The sequence below is a fragment of the Phyllobates terribilis genome, unplaced genomic scaffold (assembly GCF_046119375.1).
Source record: "Phyllobates terribilis strain yellow unplaced genomic scaffold, ASM4611937v1 Scaffold_2__4_contigs__length_985480577, whole genome shotgun sequence".
Taxonomy (NCBI): Eukaryota; Metazoa; Chordata; class Amphibia; order Anura; family Dendrobatidae; genus Phyllobates; species Phyllobates terribilis.
In genome coordinates, this window is record NW_027362762.1 from 950,027,186 (window position 1) to 950,045,295 (window position 18,110).

At 46.0% G+C, this 18,110-nt stretch overlaps 1 protein-coding gene across 3 annotated transcripts in view; it reads right to left on the reverse strand.

The window, feature by feature from the left end:
- LOC141239484 (nectin-1-like) overlaps nucleotides 1–18,110 on the reverse strand; it is a 114,421-nt gene that overhangs the window by 62,104 nt on the left and 34,207 nt on the right. For all 3 annotated transcript variants that reach the window (XM_073668541.1, XM_073668543.1, XM_073668542.1), the window contains exon 4: nucleotides 13,735–13,840. In XM_073668541.1, the coding sequence (XP_073524642.1) occupies nucleotides 13,735–13,840 (106 nt within the window). The remainder of the gene's footprint in view (nucleotides 1–13,734; nucleotides 13,841–18,110) is intronic.

The following is an 18,110-nucleotide window of genomic DNA, read 5'->3' on the forward strand; positions in this document are numbered from 1 at the left end:
AGGACTGTTTTTTTCATTATTGAATGTTTTCGCTGAAGAACATTTACTTTTGAAGTTTAAGAGAGACAATAAACCTAAGACTGTTTCGCACCAGAACCAAGTGCCTGTGTGTACCTCTCACCACTGCTAGAAAGCTTGGGTACCTACAACCTCTACATAAAAGGTATCACTGTTATTGGCAGACAAGAACCCAGACTGCCAAACTTATACTTCCACATGTAAAATATTTTCTGACAGGTTCCCTTTAATGTTCATTCTGTCACCATACACCATACAGTCAATAGAAACAGGCCTTTAAAGGATTATTCCCCAAAAACAAGTTTTTTTCTTATCCTATAGAAAAGTAATAGCTCGAGACGAGGGCTTTAAAACCCCAAGAACGAAGATCTACAGCCTCGTCTTGACCTGAATGTAGTTCAATCGTCTCAGCTCCATTCATCGTCAATGGAACTTTCGAAGAAAGTTGAGTACAGCGCTCCATTATTCCCAACAGTCCTGTAGACAGTGAATGAAGAAGAAATCAAGTATGTGAACGTTGGTATCCAATCAAGAAAGGGCTGCAGAGCTTAGTTCTTTGGGTTTTAAAGCAACGATCACGGCATTGCAGAGGGTTGGACCCCCAATGGTTGGACCCCAGTGATCATCAAGTTTTCCATTTACCCATGGATGATGGATAACTTGCTTTTTTTAAGAACAATCCTTTAAATGTGTGCCAATCGTTTATGACCAGAAATCTGCAGGTATATATCCTAGCTACACTTAGCCACTTTTCGAATGTAAATGGAACTGGAAGTGCCCCTTCTGACTGGATCGTGGCTTTCAACAAAGCGTATAAAATCATACCCAAGATATAATCTGAGACCGAGCCTCATTCTTTCCATAACCCAATGCCATGCTTGGTGTACAGCCATGAAACACATGCTTGTCTCACATGTACAGCCCAATAGTCCCTTAATACTTTAGCATGAAGTTGTTTCGATCTTCAAGGATTAAGACTATCCTTTGCCAAGGGCAAAGGATCACGTTATTGCCTCCACAGAGCACCTAAGTACCTGGATTAAGAAAAAGCGGCATTTTGAACTCCCTATGGCAGACAAAACCCATTGTACTCCAGTATCTTCCTTACAGCTAACGACCTAGAATACCTCCGCTAGCAACTGAATGTCAATGAACTATAACATAGGATATCAATATCACCACTATTTCAGACATTTGTTTGAGTAAGCTACGACCTTCTTTATCAGGAAGTGTTTTAAAGGCCACAGAGTCTAGATTTTATTTTGTTCATTATTACAATATAAAAAAATATTGCCAAAAAAACGTTTAAAAAAATATATAAATTTAGGTCATTTTCTGATGATACATTCACTTTAAAGACTGTAATGATTAGTAATACTTCTACTGTGCGAGGTTTACATTTTTTGTCCTACTCTGATGATGACATGATACTTAGTAAGTGTGGTGCCCCTGCGGGTTCAGTCGCCACAGAGGTACTGCATCTCACCCCGAGGTGTGGTATCTCACTCTCAGGTAAGGATAGAGTACTGCCTGGGACCCAAACACCTGCATCCAACACTACACTACTCCAGACCAGCAGGAGGGGCAAGATGCGTCGCTTCCCGCTGAGCCCTGCCCCTGGCTGGAGTGGGGGGAACCAAAGTAGGGGGAACCATGTAGTGGGTGTGGGTGGAGGAAGTAAATCAGGGGAGCATTGAAAGAAGTGATATAAATAGAGAAGCCATCTTGAAAGGTCAGATCAGTCTGAGAGGAGAAGTAGAGGGAGCAGGAGCTCTGTAGGAGCTCTGCTCAGGAGGAGGAGGGCCTATCCAGAGAGGCCCAAGACTGAAGAGAGAGAGAGGAGCAGGAAAGGCTCCAGGAACATGGAAGGGACCCCAGGGGTACGGGTAGTGCTGGAGGACACCCGTACGCCCGAATCTACCAGGAGGTGGAGGGGTCAGGTCGCACAGAGGGAACCGGTCCCTAAACTAGCAGAGTTCTTTAAGCCTCAAATAGGAAACCGGAGGCTGCAGTATTTGAGGTACTGCAGCCACAAGCCACATCTAATCACCAGAAAGGTGGCCATAGAGCAGAGGTCCCCAACCGCCGGTCCGCGGACCAGGACCGGGCCGTTGGGGTTTTTCAGCCGGTCCGCGGCGCCGCTGACCAGGGCCGGCGTCAGCACCCGGGCAAATGCCGGGGCTCTAAGCAGGCAGAGGGGCCCACTGGCGGTCGCGCACCCCGCTGGGCTATGGGCGGAGGAGAGCGGTGTCAGCGCCCGCCCTTCTCCGCCGCTTGCTCAGGGCCCCGGCAGCCCGATACTTACCTCTCCCCGTGCCTCCGCAGATCAGCTGTCTTCCTGCTCTGCGCTCCCTGTGACGTCTCAGGTCAGAGGGCGCGGTGACGTCTTTACACCGCGCCCTCCCCTGAGCCGTCACAGGGAGCGCTGAGCGGGAAGAAACGACAACGCTGGAGTTCGGAGCCGAGCAGCGAGCGGCGGGCAGCAGGCAGCGGGCAGCAGGTAGCAGGTGAGGAGAAGGGAGGTGAGTATTTGATTTTTTTTTTTTTTTTTAATGTACGGAGGCATGGGGCAATATAAAGAGGGGAGGGGGGGCATCCTGCTTGGGGCATTATAAAGAGGAGGGGTGACAGCCTGCATGGGGCATTATAAGGTGGGGAACAGCCTGCATGGGGCATTATAAAGAGGGGGGGATTCCTGCTTGGGGCATTATAATGAGGAGGGGTGACAGCCTGCATGGGGCATTATAAGGTGGGGACCAGCCTGCATGGGGCATTATAAGGTGGGGAACAGCCTGCACGGGGCATTATAAAGAGAGGGGGGGACATCCTGCATGGGGCATTATAAAGAGGAGGGGTGACAGCCTGCATGGGGCAGTATAAAGAGGAGAGGTGACAGCCTGCATGGGGCAGTATAAAGAGGAGGGGTGACAGCCTGCATGGAGCATTATAAAGAGGAGGGGTGACAGCCTGCATGGGGCATTATAAAGAGGGGGGGTGACAGCCTGCATGGGGCAGTATAAAGAGGAGGGGTGACAGCCTGCATGTTGCAGTATAAAGAGGAGGGGTGACAGCCTGCATGGGGCATTATAAAGAGGGGGGGCAGCCTGTATGGGGCATTATGTGGGGGGTAACAGCCTGCATGGAGCATTAAAAGGGGGGGGGCCTGTATGGGGCATTATGTGGGGGGGAACAGCCTGCATGGAGCATTAAAAGGGGGGGGCCTGTATGGGGCATTATGTGGGGGGGAACAGCCTGCATGGAGCATTAAAAGGGAGGGGCCTGTATGGGGCATTATGTGGGGGGTAACAGCCTGCATGGAGCATTATAAAGGGGGGACAGCCTGTATGGGGCATTATGTGGGGGGTAACAGCCTGCATGGAGCATTATAAAGGGGGGACAGCCTGTATGGGGCATTATGTGGGGGGTAACAGCCTGCATGCAGCATTATATGGGGACCGGTATCCTGTATGGAGCGTTATATGGGGGCCGGTATCCTGTATGGAGCGTTATATGGGGGCCAGTATTCTGTATGGAGCCTTATATGGGGGCCAGTATTCCGTATGGGGTCTTATATGGGGGCCAGTATTCCGTATGGGGCCTTATATGGGGGCAAGTATTCCGTATGGGGCCTTATATGGGGGCAAGTATTCCGTATGGGGCCTTATATGGGGGCAAGTATTCCGTATGGGGCCTTATATGGGGGCAAGTATTCCGTATGGGGCCTTATATGGGGGCAAGTATTCCGTATGGGGCCTTATATGGGGGCCAGTATTCCGTATGAAGCGTTATATGGGGGCCAGTATTCCGTATGGGCGTTATATGGGGACCAGTATTCCGTATGGAGCCTTATATGGGGGCCACTATTCTGTGTGGAGCGATTCACCGGTTTCTGAGCTATTGTAGAATTTACAATAGATATCACTCATGAAGTGAAATCTTTGCATTGTACTATATATATATATATATTTCTCCGCCGTATCTCTGCATCATGAATCGTGGTATGTGTTAAAGGGGCCCACTGAGACTCTTTCGCCCGGGGCCCAGAAAAACCTGGAGCCGGCCCTGCCGCTGACAGCTAGCTCCGCGGCCCTGCGCCTGGTCAGAACTCGCTCTGTGTGGATTTATAATGTGTTCTGCCATAGCCGTGACAGCTCGCAGCTCCCGGCAGAGAACATTATGCAGGACGGGGTGGGGCGTCGGGCGGGTCTTAGTGACGCAGCCCTCCACAGCACAGCATGGTACCTGTTGTACGTCACGGGGCGGGTCTTAGTGACGCGGCCCTCCTTCACAGCATGGTGTGTTCCTGACGGGGTGGGGCGGCAGGCTCTCCTCACTGACACGCCCCCGGCAGAACATGTTATGTGGGGCGTGCTGGGGCAGCAGACTGGCTTCAGTGACGCGGCTCCCGGTACCGGTGTTCAGTGTGTAGCGCTGCTAAGCAGCAGCGCTGTATACACTGACGCTCAATGTACAATGCTGCTACTTAGCAGCGCTGTACACCGAGGTCCCGCCAGCATCCTCCCCATACAGCTCCACCCCTCCATAACCCCACCCCCATATGACCAAAGCCCCGCCCCCACCCCCACCGGGCCATGGAAAACTGGTCTTGCTTAAAGCCGGTCTCTGGTGCAAAAAAGGTTGGGGACCTCTGCCATAGAGGACCCAGGGGACAGAGAAGACGTCGCCCGGCAAGGTCCGCGACCACTGGCCTGAGACACTTTGTGTGAGGTGCAGGGAGACGGCGAGAAGGAACACACAGAAGGGGGTCCCGTTACGTGCTCCGGAGAGACCTGGGAGTTTGCTAAACCCCTCCCTGAGTAAGCACAGAATGCCGTGGGAAGTTACTTTAGTACTGGTAACTGGAAGTCTAAGAAACTGTGAGTAAACCCTGAGGACTGCACCTTACTGTCTCTGTGATCATTATCTGCGCCATCCTCTGCACTACACCATAACAGCAACATCTACACTGCCCTGGAGCTAAGCTCTACCTGTGGAGAGCTAAACCAACTCTGCTGCATTCACACCAGCTCCAGAGGACCTGCTCCGCAGCGGTGGCTCCCTTTAGCCGCATACCACAGGTGGCGTCACGGACTGTATATAAAAACTATAAATCCCTGTAAATATATCTCCTTTTGATTGACCGCCCTGGGTCACGGACCGGGTCACCGCCACTGTGACATCTCCCCTAGCAACGACTGGCCCGGCACCGAGTACCCAATGGCCCAGGGGGCACGTCATAAGCATCTGAGCCCCGCACCCTACTAGTAAATACACACTCCTCAGTCTACCAGTATCGGAGCAAACAATGCCTTTATATTCACCTTTATGTTGTTCCACCCACTCATGGGAGAGGCTACAGTCATTTAAGAAAAATAAAACTCTTTTATATCAGGTATGTGGTGCTACTGATGTAATAGTCGCTAATGTGTTATGACAACTTGCTTACAAAATTCCGTGATGATCATCGATGATTTGAAAGCTGTTTAGGCAAGTTATGGCTGGTTAATTTTGCATTAAAGCTGAGCGTTCTCCATCCCTCCATTAAATGATGTGCTCTACAGCTCAAAGTGATGGTCCCAGGATTGTTCACAAGGTCAGGATGTTCCACAGCAGAAGCATAGCTTGTCCTTGGATATCAAGAGTGTATTTAGTCTGTCTGCTACACCAAGGTGGTATTCCTCCAAGAACGTGTTGAGCTCAGCTCAGCTCATTGCAAATAAACTTTACTTCTTTTCAAAAGGCACACACTTTTTAGTGAGCAAAATGTTCAAAAAGCCAATATTTGCAAAAGCTATGAATCCTAGGATATTGGTATGGTGACTAGACCTTCTCTTTACACTTCTCTTCCAGGTGGTCAAACACAGCTCTCTCTAGGGTATACCTAGATATAACTGACTCGGTTCAGAGAACCTCGTCTTAGTTTACACTCTTTCTAGTCTTGAATTACCCTTTACTCATGGCAAAACCACCCAATACTCTGCTCTCCATCAATTTTTTCAGAGAGACTGTACTCTTCACCTGCTTGGCCAAGAACTCAAACAATTCTCGGAAGCCTCTCTACTTGGAGCAAAATTTCTTTCTTTGTAAAAAGCTCTCCTGCAGCAATGGGGTAAGGGTGACTGGCACACACCAAATTACAGCATGCATAATCTAACCCTGTCGTTATAACCACTGCACAAAGAGCCTTAATGCGTTAACGAAGTACCTAAGTGTCATGTTGCAGTAATTGTCCATTGATCAGGGATGTTGAGAAAATCTAAGAAATTCAAGTCAATGTTCGATAGGACTGAGACTTCATCAGCAGTCCTCATGACCTTATGACTGGAGATATTGATATCTGCCCCTAAATTCAAGCTTCCCTATTATCCTGTACTCTAGTCCCTACTCATAGACTTACCATGACGCAAGATAGTCAAGAGGTCCAGAATTAGCACCAAGAGGGCTCGTAATAGATAAAGGGAAAAGACAAAAGCGTAGTGAGGTAACAGTTCCAGGTCAGAGAATCAGGAATGTAGCAGATCAAGACAACGGGGTAAGTCAAATGGATGGTTAAAAAAGTAAATCCAAGGTCGACAACTCTGAGTACAGAGCAAACACACACCACTTGAGCAAAGCTACATTTGGCTAAGGTCTCACAATTGTCAGAATGCTAAATAGCCCTACAATCATAATAGATGACACCTGACGGAGATCCCTCAGACTTAGCCAGATAGGATGGCTGAGTTGTCAATCACAATACTCACACCCCTGCCTCAGACTGAGAGCTAAAGCTGTCACTCACAAATCCTGACAACTCAGCCAGCCCTCGATCCCATAGGGCCATAGCATCCCTAGGACACAGTGAGTGGTAGAATCGTGACAGTACCCACTTTTCTAGGTGGGTCATCGGACCCCCAGGCTTCCCAGTAAACCTATGATGGAAGGCCCCTGACCAGACAATCGGCTTTCATGGCTCAAGCTGGCACCCACAATCTCTTCTCTGGTCGATATCACTTCCAATGGATGAGATATTGAAGGGAATTATGGACTTTCCGAGAATCAACAATATTTTTTATTTCTTACTCTAAACTGTAATTGACAGAAACAGGAGGAGGCGGGGATGAGGGAGACAAAACCGAAGAGATGCACTCCTTTAGCAGTGATCTATGGAACGCACCACACGGGATGCGAGAAGAAGGAGGCTACTGGATTAACTACCTCCAAAATCTTATATGGGCTAATAAACTTGAGACCCAACTTCGCTGATGGAACTTTCAACTTAATATTTTTTTATGACAACCAAAATTTATCATCTACTTTGAATATGGGACCCGTCGAACGTTTCCCATCGGCCTTCTTTTCTGGTGAAACTGATGAACTCCAATATTCTTTTAAACCTCCCTCCAGACGTCCCCGAGTTTCTGTGTAGCAACCGCTACTCCAGGACACCCAGAACTCATCATAGAAAATTCACCAAAATGGGGATGAAAACTATAAACACAAAAAGAAGGTGAGGTTTCATTACACTGGTTAACCTCACTTTTAAAGGCAACCTCAGCAAGCGGTAAGAATGAGGACCAGTCCTCCTGCTGAGCCGCAACGAAACACCTTCAAAATTTGTTCCAAAGACTGATTTGTCTTTTTTGTCTGACCATTGGTTTCAGGGTGGTAAGCAGAGGAAAATGACAAATCAATCCCAATTTCTTACAAAACGCTCTCCAGAACTGGGAGACACATTGCACCCTCCTATCAGATACAATGTTCAAAAGGGATTCCATGCAATCTCACCACATGATTGATAAACAACCTGGAACGTGTGTCAGCATTCAGTAACCCCGATAAAGGAATAAAATGTGCCTGTTTACTGAATCAGTTAACTACCACCCAAATAAGAGTCTGTGCTCTAGATAAAGGCAAATCCGTAATGAAATCCATCAACAAATGAGTCCACGGTCTTTCTGCAACTGATAATGAAGCCAATTCCCCGGCCAGCCGGTTATGACAGACGTTAGTGTGTGTGCACACATCACAAGCAGATACAAAATCTTTAATATCATTAAGCATGGATGGCCACCAAAAGAGTCTAGTACTGGCTTTCTTCATAGCTGTGACCCCAGGATGACCACCCAAGAAGGAATCATGAAACGCCTGCAACAAACGTAATTTTAGATACACGGGCACAAAAAAAATTGGACTCTGGAGTAGCGGAAGGAGCCAACAACTGGACTACATAGATCAATGCTTCTAATTCCAATGATACCATAGAAACCACAATACCCTGAGGAAAAATGGAGGATGGATGTTCTGGGGGAAGAAACTGAATCAAGGCTGTGTGATAAAGCGTCAGCCCTAACATTCTTGGACTCCAGCCTTAACGTTATAGCAAAATTTTATCTAAAAAAAAAAATAACATCTGGCCTGTCTTGCGGTTAAACGTTTAGCAGATTCAGTATCAGCTAAATTTTTATGATCTGTCACAACAGTGACCTGTTGAATAGCTACCTCCAAAAAATGTGTCCAGTCTTGAAAAGCTAATTTAACAGCGGGCAGCTCGCGATTCCCAACATCATCATTTCCTAAAGAAAAATGCTCATGGTTGCAAGTTGGTCAGTGTTTTGGGACCTTGAAACAAAATAGCCCATACCCCGACCTCTGAAGCATCCACCTCCACGATGAATGATTTCTGAAGATTGGGTTGGATTAAAACTGGAGAGGATATGAAACACTCTTTCAATTTACTAAAGGCTCCAATAGCATCCGGTGATTAAACTTTCAGATTCGTCCCCTTAAGTGTGAGATCAGTAAAAGGTTTAATGATCTGAGAAAAGCCCCTAATACATTTTCTATACTAATTCTCGAATCCTAGAAAACGTTGCAATGCTTAAGGTCACAAAGTTGAACCCAATCAATTATAGCCTGCACATTCCCAGGATCCATCTTGAATCCTTAAGCTGATACAATGAACCCCAGTAACAATATTTCTTGAACAGAAAAAGTACACTTCTCCCATTTAGCAAACAAAGAGTTTTCCCTGAGCTTAAGTAAGACAAAACGGACATGTTTATAGTGCGAATCTAGATCAGGCGAAAAAATTAGAATGTCATCAAGGTAAATCACAATAAACCTTCCAATAATATCAGAAAATATGTAATTCATAAAGTTTTGAAAGACTGCTAAGTGCATTGGTTAACCCAAAAGGCATGACAAGATTTTCAAATAGACCCTCAGACGTTAAAAACGCCGTCTTCCACTCATCAACCTCCCGGATGTGTATTAAATTATAAGGACCCTCTAAGATCAAGTTTAGAAAACCATTTAATCCCTGTAAGCTGATTATATAGGTCGGGGATGAGTGGAAGTGGGTAAGTATTCTTAACCATAATTTTGTTTAATTCACGTAAATCAAGGCAAGGTCTGATACCCCCATCTTTCTTTTTAACAAAGAGAAGACCCGGCAGCTACAGGCGAGGAGGAAGGATGGATATGACACTTCCATAAACTTTCATTTACATATTCTTTCATGGCGGTAGGAAATTATACAGGCAAGCTTTAGGTAATTTGGTATTAGGGATAAGATTAATAGTACGGTCGTAAGGACGATGGGGAGGTACTATCTCTGCCTCTTTTTCCGAGAATATATCTCCAAAAGCTTTCAGGTACCAAGGCAGATCCTCCAGACTAGCAGAGGAAATTTGTACAGAACTAAGACAATCTTATGACAATCGGGACTCCACTTAACCATATGATGTAGCCAAGGAAATCCCAACATTAACCCAGCAGGTAAATTATCTAAAACACAGCAAGAGATGGACTCAGAATGAAGTGTTCCCACCGTTCCCAGCTGTACAAAGTTCTGGTGTAACTGTGTCCTGTCAAGGCGACAATTTGAATGGGTCTCTCTAATATAACTGTCCCTAATCCTACTTTAAGAACCAGTCCAGAATTAATGACGTTGACTGCAGAACCAGTCAATTAAAGCAAATGCAGTTAACCCCAGGCTCCGTAAACATAGTTCTACGTTTAACAGCACTTTAACAGAGGAGTAAAAAGGTACCTGGAAGTCTGGGTTACCATCTCGACAATCATCCAGCCTTTGGCATTTCCAACCAGCTTTATTGTTTGAGGGCGTATTGTGCAGTCCCGAAGAAAATGCCCAGCACAACCACAGTAAAAGGAAAGAATGCGTCGATGTCTCCTCTCAACAACCCAAGAGCTGGCAACTCAAACTTCCATCAGTTCCGCCTAAGTTAAGTGGACAGGTTCGGGGGTGAAACACTGAACCTCCTGTTGCTCATCACGCCTCTCCCGAATTCTGAAATCCAACAGAATAGCCTGGGTCAATTCCACTTCCAAATAACAAGGTGGAGTATGGAGAGCTAAAGCATCCTTGAGAGTATCTGAGAGGTCTATGTGGAACTGGCACGTGAGAGCTCCATCATTCCACAGCACTTCCGTGGACCATTTCTGGAACTCAGTACAGTAATCCTCAGCAGTGCCGCCCTCCTGTGTCAGAGTCATAATCTCGGCCTCCATGACCTGGATCCTTTCAGATTCATCATAGATAAACCCTAACGTGACAAAAAAAGCGTTAACAGAAGACTATTCTGGGGCTTCTGGGGACAAAGAGAATGCCAAAGTCTGAGGGCCTCCTTGCAGTAGTGACATGATTATACCCACTCGCTGGGACTCAGCCCTTGAAGACCAAAATACAGCTCTACCTGTACTGGTCTTTCTCCCCTGGAAGTTTATCAAGGAGAGCAACTACTGTTTCAGGAGAGAAAAACTGTACATCAGAAGGTACAGCCGTTAGTGGAGGGTTCTGAGTTGCACCTATCGCACTGGAAAACTGACCCTGCAGCTGAGACTGTGATGCTTCTAGTTTCTGGTGCTCCCTGAGCTGATGAGTAGCTCCCACCTAAAAATGTCTCCATTCTTTAAAAGCTAATTTAACAGCTTGCGATTCCCAACATCATAATTTCGCTTAGTAGATGAAAATTTTCTAGAGAAAAATGCACATATCTGCAAGTTGTTCAGAGTTTTGGGACCTTGAGACAAAACAGCCCCTACCCCGACCTCTGAAGCATCCACCTCCACGATGAATGGTTTCTGAGGATCGGGTTGGATTAAAACAGGAGTGGACATGAAACACTCTTTCAATCTACTAAAGGCTCCAATAGCATCCGACGACCAAACTTTAAGATTCACCCCCTTATGTGTGAGATCAGTAAGAGGTTTAATGATCTGGGAAAAAACACTAATACATTTTGTACACTAATTGGTGAATTCTAGAAAAAGTTGCAAATGTTTTAGGTCACAAGGTTGAACCCAATTAATTATAGCCTGCACATTCCCAGGATCCATCTTAAACCCATCAGCAAACACTATGGACCCCAGGAACGATATTTCTTGAACAGAAAAAGTATATTTCTCCAATTTAGCCAACAAATAATTTTTTCCCTGACCTTGTGTAAGACAAAATGGACATGTTTATAGTGCAAATCTAGGTCAGGTTAACCCAAAAGGCATGACAAGATTTTCAAAGAGACCCTAAGACATTCGAAACGCTGTCTTCAACTCATCACCCTCCTGGATGCATATCAAATTGTAAGCCCCTCTAAGATGCAGTTTAAAAAACATTTGGCCCCTGTAAGCTGATTATATAGGTCGGGGAACAGCAGAAGTGGGTAAGTATTCTTAACCATAATTTTGTTTAATTCCCCCGAAATCGAGGCAAGGTCTGAGACTCCCATCTTTCTTTTTAACAAAGAAAAGACCCGACAGCTACAGACGAGGAGGAAGGACGAATATGACTCTTCCATAAACTTTCATTTACATATTCTTTCATGGTTGTACATTCAGGAAATTGTACAGGCGACCTTTAAGCAATTTTAGCGCTAGGAATTAAATCAATAGTACAATCATAATGACGATGACGATTATCCAAAATACAGCAGGCGATGAACTCAGAGTGAAGTGTTCCCAATCTAAGTGTGAATTCCACCGTTACCAGCTGGACAAGATTCTGGAGAAAAGATGTCTTGTCAATGGCGACAATCTAAATGGGTCTCACTAATCTAACTGTCCCTAATCCTAATTTAAGAATCAGTCCAGAATTGATGACGTTGGCTACACAATCAATGAAAACAAATGCAGATAAACATAGAACTATATTTCCAGAATCTGTGCTTAACAGCACTTTATCAGAGGAGTAAAAAGGTACCTGGAAGTCTGAGTGACCTCCTCGACAATCATCCAGCCTTAGACATTTCCCGTTGGCTTGCTTATTTGAGGGCGTATTGTGCAATCCCAAAGAAAATGCCGGGCACGACCACAGTAAAAGCAAAGTTTGAGATTGTGTCGATGTCTCCTCTCAACGACCCAACAGCTGGCAACTCCAACTTCCATCAGTTCCACCTCAGGTAAGTGGACAGATTCGGGGGAACGTCAGATCTCCCTGTCGCTCATCAAGCCTCTCCAGAATTCTGTGATCCAATCGAATAGTCTGCGTCATGGCCTCTTCCAAGAACAAGATGAAGAATGAAGAGCTAGAGCGTCCTTGAGAAAACCTGAGAGACCTCTGCGGAACTGGCACATGAGTGCTGCATCATTCCACAGAACTTTAGTGGACCAGTACGGAACTCAGTACAGTAATTCTCAGCGGTGCGGCTCCCTTGTGTCAAAGTCATAATCTTTGCCTCAGCGACCTGGATCCTGTCAGGTTCGTCATAGATAAACCTTAATGCGACAATAAAAGTGTTAACCGAAAACTGTTCTGGGGGTTGTGTGGACAAAAAGAATGCCCGAGTCTGAGGAACTCCTCACAGAAGTGACATGATTATTCCCACCCGCTGGGACTCACATCCTGAAGACCAAGCTAAAAATAACCTACAGATCTTCCTGAACACCCTGAACTGATCTTTCTTCCCTGAACATTTATCAGGGAGAGCAACTACTGTTTCGGGAGAGACCAACTGTACATCAGATGGTCCAGACATTATAGCTACTGCCGGCATTGTAGGGTACTGAATAACACCCATCGTGCTGCAAAACTGACCCTGCAGCTGAGATTGTGACGCTTCTAATTTCTGGTGCTCCCTGTCCAGATCCTGAACCATCTGGGTCAGATTCATTACCTGATCACAAAGTGTGTGAAATGGTTCCATAGTCATGTGAGTAAGAGAAAAAAAATGTATTTGGGCCAATTGTAATGTGACGCTGGGCTCGTGATAGACAAAAAGAAAAGACAAAAGCATAGTCCGGTAACAGTCCGAGGTCAGAGAATCAGGAATGTAGTGGATCAACACAAAGGGGTAAGTCAAGTGGATGGTCAAAAAAGTAAATCTAAGGTCAGCAACAGAGATCAGAATACAACTCCGAGTACAAAGCAAACACACAACACTTGAACAAAGCTACAATTGGCAAAGGTCTGACAATTCTCAGAGCGCTAAATAGCCCTGTATTCTTTCCACAGAATAGATGACACCTAGACGAGATCCCACAGACCCAGCCAGATAGGACGGCTGAGCTGTCAATCACAATTCTCTCACCTCTGCCTCAGATTGGGTGGTAGAGCCTTGACTCACAATCCTAAGAACTCAGCCAGCCCTCAATCCTATAGGATTGAAGGGCTGTCATTCACATGTCATGTGCCTAGGACACCGTGAGAGGTGGAATCATTTTTATTGGATAACTGTTTGGGGTGGAATGTGATTGGGGATTTGTCACCCTTCTACTAACCTCTTCCAAATGAACTCTGCTCTGGGGTTTCCATCAGATGTACATAAAAGCTGCAGAACTTCTTGGTCATTTTTGAGGACCTCAATGTGGACCGTCTGTGGAGGAACTAAATGTCAAAAATAACAATTAGGCAATTGTAATTATTTATTTTTAACATTATGTTTGCTATCTGTAGTACATATCCACGTAGTGGCCAAGTGGTAACTAAAATACTACACTGTGCAAATGAAAAACCTTTCCAAAAACATTTGCTTCCAAATGGCTCTGCTACTTTCCTTCACAAGGAGCTCCTAAGTTTAATTTTGTTTTATAAAAAATATCAGCATGTACTGTATGCTCATAGATAGCCTTACTAGTTATATGTACAGACATTTTTAAAAAAGGAGATGGATTTTTACCCGACCCACAAATACATCCATACCTTAAAATTATAAATCGAGCATATCACCCCATTTACCACCTTTAGAACAAATATACCGCATTTTTCGGACTATAAGACGCACTTTTTCCTCCAAACTTTTGGAGGAAAGTGTGGAGTCCGTCTTATAGTCCGCATGTATGGCTGCATATGGTGGTTGGATATGTATATGGTGGCTGTGGGGAGTGTGGGGGAGCAGAAGTGGCGGAGGAGCGGGCAAAGGAGGCAGAAGCTGCCTGCTGCAGCCTACACTGTGCCCGCTACTAAAGAAAATGAATATTCACTGCTCCCCACGCCCATGGGCATGGAGAGCAGTGAATATTAATTTTCTTTAATAGCGCTCACACTCAACCCGCAGCGCGGCTCCTGCAGCGGCTGGCGGTCAGTGTGCCCGCTATTAAAGTCTATAAATATTCACTACAACCCACTCCCATGGGTTGTAGTGAATATTCATGTACTTTAATAGCGGGCACACAGATCGCCGGCAGTTGCAGGAGCCGCGCTGCGGGTACAGTGTGAGCGCTATTAGGGAGAGTGAATGGTCACTGCTCCCCACGCACACAGTCATGGTGTGGGGAGCAGTGACTCTTCCGGCACACCAGCATAGCATGTCACACTGTGAGATGCTGTGCTTGCAGCAGAGCAGGACGCAGCGCTGGAACACAGGAAAGAAAGATGAGTAGACGTGTTTATTTTTTTGTGTGCAGCATGGGATGAGGGGTGCCAAGCATACCAGGAAGAGGGAAATAGGATCAGGGGCACCATGCATACCAGGATGGGGATCAGGGGTGCCATGCATACCAGGATGGGTATCAGGGGTGCCACGCATACCAGGATCGGGGATTGGGGTGCCATGCATATCAGGATGAGGGGTGTCATGCATACCAGGATGGGGATGGGGGCCACATATAACAGGAAGGAGGGGCCATATATACCAGGATGGGGGATCAGGGGTGTCATTCATACCAGGATGGGGGATTGGGGTGTTATGCATATCAGGATGGGGATCAGGGGTGCCATGCATACCAGGATTGGGATCAGGAGTGCCATGCATACCAAGATGGGGGATTGGGGTGCCATGCATATCAGGATGGGGATCAGGGGTGCCATGCATACCAGGATGGGATCAAGGGTGCCATGCATATCAGGATGAGGGGTGTCATGCATACCAGGATGGGGATCAGGGGTGCCATGCATATCAGGATGAGGGGTGTCATGCATACCAGGATGGGGATGGGGGCCACATATAACAGCAAGGAGGGGCCATATATACCAGGATGGGGGATATTAACAGAATTGGGGGACATTACCCCTCTACCAGTGTAAGCAGCAGACCCCCTCCCCCATAACATTGCATCATGACCACATTTTTTGCTTACATTTTTTTCTATTTTCCTCCTCTAAAACCTAGGTGTGTCTTATGGTCCGATGCATCTTATAGTCTGAAAAATACGGTAGATCTTATTTCTCCTAAATAAATTCAGAAGTTCGACTGTAAATAAAAATAGACCGTACAACAAACACCTTAAATTAAAAATATAGCTGAGACTCCTCAAAATAAACACAGACTTCCTCCAAAATAAAGAACTTTTCACATCCTCTAAATACAGTCAGGATAATTTCAGACTCCAAAAGCTTCTAAGCTAATAATACAAATCGCAGTTCAGATCAAATAAAGAAAAACAAACCCTAGATTGGACGACCCCAAAAAAAATACGGACCCCAAACTAGGCACCCCATAACATGTACCACATAAAAAAACCCTTCTAATACAGACCCCAGAGCAGCCCTGCAAACGCTCATCCTTCTCTATTCCTGCCGACCTCTTCATGGAGGTCTTTTTTTCGAGAAGTCTCTTCTGAAATCTCTGAGAGTTGTTAAGTCTAAGTTGCATCTAGATTTTGATGGTTAGAAAGATTCTAGAAGACCCCTCTGGATCAATTTTGACAATCACAATTTAGAGTTTGCACACAAGAAAGAGTCTTGTGGGAATTCCTATCTCCTCCCGCAACTGTTTACAATGGCATTAAAGCTCATAAGATTTCCTTTACTCTGAAGAACAAGTGCCTGGCTTCAATCTTGCTTCACATTGCTGCACACTCATTATTTCTTCCACCCACTAAGTCGTGCTTCACTTCTACACAGGGTCTGACTCTTTCATCCACTCCGGCCCTGAAACATCTGTATTCTGGGTATTTCAAGCTGGAAGGCCCACCTACATTACAGGGTTGTGCTTAACACTAGTCACACACCCAACTTTACCTTGACACCAAACCCAGTCCTATACACATCGTCTTCAACCCCTCTCAGAGAGCACCACATAGCCCCACCACCATGCCAACCTGCTCTGAGACATCAGTGTAGGCATCAAAACCTGCAGTGAACATGGTGGACAAGACTGTTTTACCCACCACCATTCTGACAGCTACAGTCAGGAGGTTTGTGGGACCGATCTGTCAACTAGGTCAAAACCCTCCATCAGGTAACAAGCACCAAAGCTTAAAAGTGTTCATACATAAAAGCTGCAGAACTTCTTGGTAATGTTTGTGGACCTTAATGTGGACCATCAGTGCCAGAACTAAATGCTAAACATAACAATAAGACATATGAATTTTTTATTGTATCAATACTAGTGATGGGTGAGCGTGCTTGGCACTGCTCGATACTTGATCGAGTATCTCGTGGTGCTTAAGTGCTCAGGTCCCCGTAAGACGTTCATTTGAATTATCTGAGCTGCATGCCACAATGAAGCGGGATATTCCCCTACTGGAAACGCAGGGACTACTGTCAGCTGTAGAACTCTGGGGCCGAAGAGAGAGAGAGAGGAGAGGGAGAGGAGAGAGAGAGGAGAGAGAGAGGAGAGAGAGGAGGCAGAGAGAGAGGAGAGAGAAGAGAGAGGAGACAGAGAGGAGAGAGAGAGAGAGGAGAGAGAGAGAAGAGAGAGGAGAGAGAGAGAGAGGAGAGGGAGAGGAGAGAGAGAGGAGAGAGAGAGGAGAGAGAGAGGACAGAGAAGAGAGAAGAGAGGAGAGAGAGAGGAGACAGAGAGGACAGAGAGAGAGGAGAGAGAAGAGAGGAGACAGAGAGGAGACAGAGAGGAGAGAGAGAGAGGAGAGGAGAGAGAGAGGAGAGAGAGAGAGGACAGAGAGAGAGGAGAGAGAGAGAGGAGAGAGAAGAGAGGAGAGAGAGAGGAGACAGAGAGGACAGAGAGAGAGAGGACAGAGAGACAGGAGAGAGAAGAGAGAGGAGACAGAGAGGAGAGAGAGAGAGGAGAGAGAGGACAGAGAGAGGAGAGAGAGAGAAGAGAGGAGAGAGGAGACTGAGAGGACAGAGAGAGAGGAGAGAGAAGAGAGAGGAGACAGAGAGGAGAGAGAGAGGAGAGAGAGAGGGGAGAGAGGAGAGAGAGAAGAGAGAGGCGAGAGAGAGGAAGAGAGGAGAGAGAGAGGAGAGAGAGGAGAGAGAGAGGAGAGAGAGAGAGAAGAGAGAGGCGAGAGAGAGAGAGAGGAAGAGAGAGAGAGGAAGAGAGGAGAGAGAGGCACCGCTGTCTGGAAAAATGCTCACGTTTCACATTCACTTCCATTATGCTTGCATTTCAGTGCTCGATCATCACTAACCAATACACCATCTAGTCAGTGGCCAATCAACATCTAAAATACTACACTGTACAAATGAAAAACTTTCCAAAAACATTTTTTTTTCGTTATTCACAGGGATCTGCTAAATTTAATGTTGTATAAAATATCAGCACATGTGTGCTAAATGGAGATAGCCTTTTACCCATCCAAGGACACATCCCCAACTTACAGAATTACAAATAGTGCATATGACCCTTTTAACACACGTTTAGAACAAATACAGATCCTATACCTCCCAAATAAATTAGGATCTTAGACTCCCTAAAAAACAGACCATAGAACAGACTCCTTAAATCCCCTAAATCAAAACTGGCCATCATTTTTGT